The following is a 4,566-nucleotide window of genomic DNA, read 5'->3' as shown; positions in this document are numbered from 1 at the left end:
GCCATTTGCATGGTGCTTTGACCCGACCCGACCCGTCTCACAAATAAGGATCCGTGAGACGGTCTCACACAAGTGTGACCCTTTGAATATTATAGAGTGAAGATGAAAAAGGAAATGAATTTATATTTACATTTATATATGCACAATATTAGTTGTACATGACTATTTAACTTCAATTTTTGCTTTTACAAAATTTGGACGAAACTACTACAATTTACAATATTTTTTTTTGAATGTGTCCCAAATCGTATCAACGCATTAACCTAAACGCCCTCAAGCCACTACATACCTAAATCTTAATGTAAGAGACTATCTTAATCTCCTGCAGGATCCCACTACAGTTCCGTGGTGGTTAGGCCAAAGTAAGGTATGGTAAAGTGAATATAATACTATCTGTTCTACCGTGTCGGTGGGAGAGTGAATCCTCCTACAGTCCTGTGGTAGCCAGGTCAAGGTAGGGTAGAGTATGGTAGGGTGAATATAATACTACCGGTCCTTTCTATTGTGTCAATGGGAAAATCAATCGATCCCCCTACAACCCTGTGGTGGCTAGATCAAGGTAAGATAAGGTATGGTAGGGTGAATATAATGCTATTGGCCCTTTTTACTGTGTTGATGGGAGAGTGGATCCTCCTACAGTCCTGTGGTGGCCAAGTCAAGATAGGGTAGAATATGGTAGGGTGAATATAATACAACCCGGTCCTTTCTATTGTGTCATCAATGGGAGAGTCGATGGATCCCCCTACAACCCCGTGGTGGCTAGATCAAGGTAAGATAAGGTATGGTAGGGTGAATATAATGCTATTGGCCCTTTCTACTGTGTTGATGGAAGAGTGGACCCTCCTACAGCCCCGTGGTGGCTAGGCCAAGGTATGGTATGGTATGGTAGAGTGAATATAATGCTATTAGCGCTTTCTACCGTTTCGGTGGCCGGGAGAGTGCATCTTTCTACAACCTCGTTGTGGCTAGGCCAAGATAGGGTAGGGTAGGGTATGGTGGGTCGAATATAATGCTATTGGCTGTTTCTACCGTGTTGGTGGGATAGTGGATCCCCTACAGCCCCATAGGGTCCACGCCCAAGGTACGTAGGATAGGGTATGATAGGGTGAATATAATGCTATTGATCCTGACTACCTTGTTGGTGGAAGAGTGGAGTAGGCTCTTCATTACTATTATTCCCGTGGTGGGTTGTGGATATCAAAAGCGCTCCACAGGCATCTAAGGCATCCGCAATGGGCTTAATCACCAAAATGATTTCCGACACGGTGATGCACCACAAAACCGACAGGAACATGGTGGAAACCGCACAATAATACACGGGATCCACCGGCAGCCATATCGAGGTCAAGCCGAGGCAGAAGATCTGAATGGGCAGCGTCACCATCACCGACACGGCCAGGAAGTACACCCTGCCTCCAATGGTCTTATTTATCACAAACATCACCACTTGCCAACACGACACCAGGAACGCCAGAGCGTACGCCACGGCGAACACCGTGAAAATTATGCAGCTCAGCGCCGGGTAGGTGCACAGCACCGCGCTCCTCCCTAATAGGTCCGACGAGAGGACGGAGCTCCCGTGCATGAACCCCGGCAACATCGCCTGCAACGGGGAGAAGAACACCACGAAGGCCTGCAACAAAAGCATCGGAAAACAGACCGCGCAGACGGACGGAATCGCCCACATCCGGCTCCGCTCCGTTTTCTTGATCGAAACGTTAACCAAGAAAAGGAGGGTGACCAAGAAGCCCGGCTCGTAAAACCCGAGGGAGAGAACCACGTGGAGTTTACAAACCGTGGTTTGAGCAGCCACGGTTAGGGATGGGAAATTCGGGTAGAGATACGATTGCCGGAAAACGGGTAACCGGAGGAGCTCGTTGAGAGCCCAAAACGCGGCGAATAGGACGAGAACCAACCGGACTTTCCATAGCGAGTTGAAATGCCCCAAATGTGGCAAAATTTGTGATCTAAGGTGAAGGTGGAAGATAAACGTGAGAGAAAGTATGGAGAGGATGAGAATTCCGGCGATTAACGAAACCGTTGCCAAGTCCCAGAGGCCGTCGGTGATGGGTACCGCCGGGAATAGGAACATCGCGTTGGTGGGAGGCGACGCCATCGTGAACAACGTGGAGGGAAGAAGAGAGGACGACGGAATTTGTCATAGATTTGAGGTGGCGGTGGCGGTGGAGGGAGAGGAGGAGGTGGCGGCAGTCGTGGGCTGAGGGTGAGAGGCCCCGACTGCCGAGCAGGTGACGACGGCGGACGAGAGAATATTATTGGCAGATGCGATGACGTTATTCTGTCATTAGAGGTTAGGGGCTGGAAATGAATTTGCATAGTTCCTGGAAAACAGGTTGTTGAACAAAAGGAAATTGGTTATGGATTTCTTTTAGAAATGAATGATAATATTATATATCATTTTTGGATAATCTTTATGTCAACAATCTCACTACAACTCTCCAATTTTATATTACCACTAATTTTTTTTTTATTTTTACTTTCACTCTTAAATTATTATTATTATTATTATTATTATAATAGATCGAAAATTATTTTTTTTGTCATCCAGTTATACTTGTGATATAGATCTAGTCCTTGAGTTATATGCTTAATCATTTTAACTTCTTTTTTTAACAACCAAAGCACAGAAACTTTTATCATGAATAAGAAAGTAATAAAAGAACAAAGTTTGGGTGACACTTTTGTCAGAAACCAATGTACTTAGATTTTGATGATATTATGATTGTATTAGGGTTTTAGATACTCCAATTCTTTTATCTGTAGTCTAGGCCAAATAGCTAGAATTTTCTTGTAGCATCAGCTTGAGTGTGTCCAAGCTGATTAGCTAGATTATTAGTTGGTTATTGCCAAAGCTATATCAATAGTAAATCAGCGGAACAGATCAAGTAGAACTAATCAGCTGAGCGTACCATCAGAGTTGATCAGCTGGGTTCCTGAAGTTGTTTTTCAGAAATTGTCCTAAGGCACTACATTAGTCGAAGTTCCCAAAACTAACCAGCTAAATCTGAGAAGCTTTGATGATAAAGACACTTAGTTTTAACCCAACTATTGATGAAAAAAGTACAAATGTTACACGTTCTTTTTCAAATTTGCGCTTACTCTGAAGAAAAGGACCAAAGTTGTTACACAAGAAGACAAACAGTACAATTGCAGATTTGCAACACGATTGAAGTTAGTGGCATATTTGGACACCTATCGTGTTGGGGTAACTAACAGATTCAAATTTCCTAGAAGATTGTCTGTCTGCCCTCACCTCTATCCTATAAATAGAGGACTCTGGAGCTCAGTAAAGATTGTGAATGCTAGTTCTAGCATGTGCTATTGATTCTGGCTATGTTTGGCATATCTAGCTGAAAAGGTAGTTGAAAGCTGAAAACTAAAAAGCTATAAGCTCGAAACTGAAATCTGAAGAGCTATTAAGCTATCTAGCTGTTACGCTTAAAAGTGTTTGGTAAAATTAGCTTTTTGATAAGCTGATAAATGTAAAAAGACTAAAAAAGACATCTTCATACAATTTAAATAATTTTAAATTTAAATAGATTTGTTTATATATTAAAATATAAAATAATGAAATCAATATATTTAAATAAAATATAAAGTAAGAACATATATTTGAAAATATATAAAGTAAAAAAAAATGTTTATAATTCATAAGATTAGTTCATACAAAAATTAATATTCAAACACAAATGTCAAACTGAAATTATAACCAAACATAATGAAAAGAAAATGTCAAAATGGTTTTAATTGAGAGTGGTAAAGGATGTCATTTATTTAAAATAATAAGGATAAAGATGAAAAAAAGTTAAAAAGCTGCTAGCTTATTTTGGAAAAGCTACCTAAAGTAGCGTTTCAAAATAAGCTCTTATTTTAAACTACTAGCTTATTTTGAGAGCATTACCAAACAGAGCTTATAGCTTATTAGTAGTTTAAAATAAATTATAAGCTCCTAAATAAGCTTTGCCAAACAGAGCCTCTATTGTAGTTTTCATTGCTAGCTAAGAGAGAGAGGAAGCTTCAACATTCATATCCAGTGCAACCAGAGCTTCACTTGTGAATTTTCCAAATTCACAATCCACCTGTTTGTGGAATCAAACAACAAACAATCGAATTCGTTAGAATTGTGGTTGAAGATCATTACTCAAGGTGACTTCATGGCAAACCTTTGGAGTAGAGATCGGGTGTTGAAAAATGGAGAGGATATCTAGTTCGAAGGAACACCACCTGCAGTCAACAGTGCTTTGTGGATACACTGTGTGGCTTTTCACTTGTATTTGTGCATAACATACTAGTGAAATCCTACTTGGATGTTAAGGAGAAAAGTGGACTAGGCTATTGCTGAACCGCTATAAAAATCTCTCTCTATACTCTTTTACTTTTTGCACTTTAATTTCTTGCACTTATTTTCCATCTAATCGAAACAGTTGAGTACACATAGAACACATTTTCCATTCAAGTAGTAATCTTGATCTAAAAACCGTTTAAGTTAATTTTTTTTTAAAAGTATATTCAACCCCCCCCCCCCCCCCCCCCCCCCCCCCGTCG

At 40.6% G+C, this 4,566-nt stretch overlaps 1 protein-coding gene across 1 annotated transcript; it reads right to left on the bottom strand.

Annotated features, from left to right (window-relative positions):
• Positions 1 to 1,117: 1,117 nt before the first annotated feature.
• Positions 1,118 to 2,116, bottom strand: LOC116013080. Its single transcript, XM_031252740.1, has one exon. The coding sequence runs from the start codon at positions 2,114 to 2,116 to the stop codon at positions 1,118 to 1,120; it is 999 nt and encodes a 332-aa protein (XP_031108600.1).
• Positions 2,117 to 4,566: the final 2,450 nt, after the last annotated feature.

The sequence above is a fragment of the Ipomoea triloba genome, chromosome 3, assembly GCF_003576645.1.
Source record: "Ipomoea triloba cultivar NCNSP0323 chromosome 3, ASM357664v1".
Taxonomy (NCBI): Eukaryota; Viridiplantae; Streptophyta; class Magnoliopsida; order Solanales; family Convolvulaceae; genus Ipomoea; species Ipomoea triloba.
This window is presented reverse-complemented; position numbering and strand designations above follow the sequence as displayed.

Coding starts and splice junctions, on each gene's coding strand:
- LOC116013080 (XM_031252740.1), bottom strand. CDS start 2,116: ATGGCGTCGCCTCCCACCAACGCGATGTTCCTATTCCCGGCGGTACCC.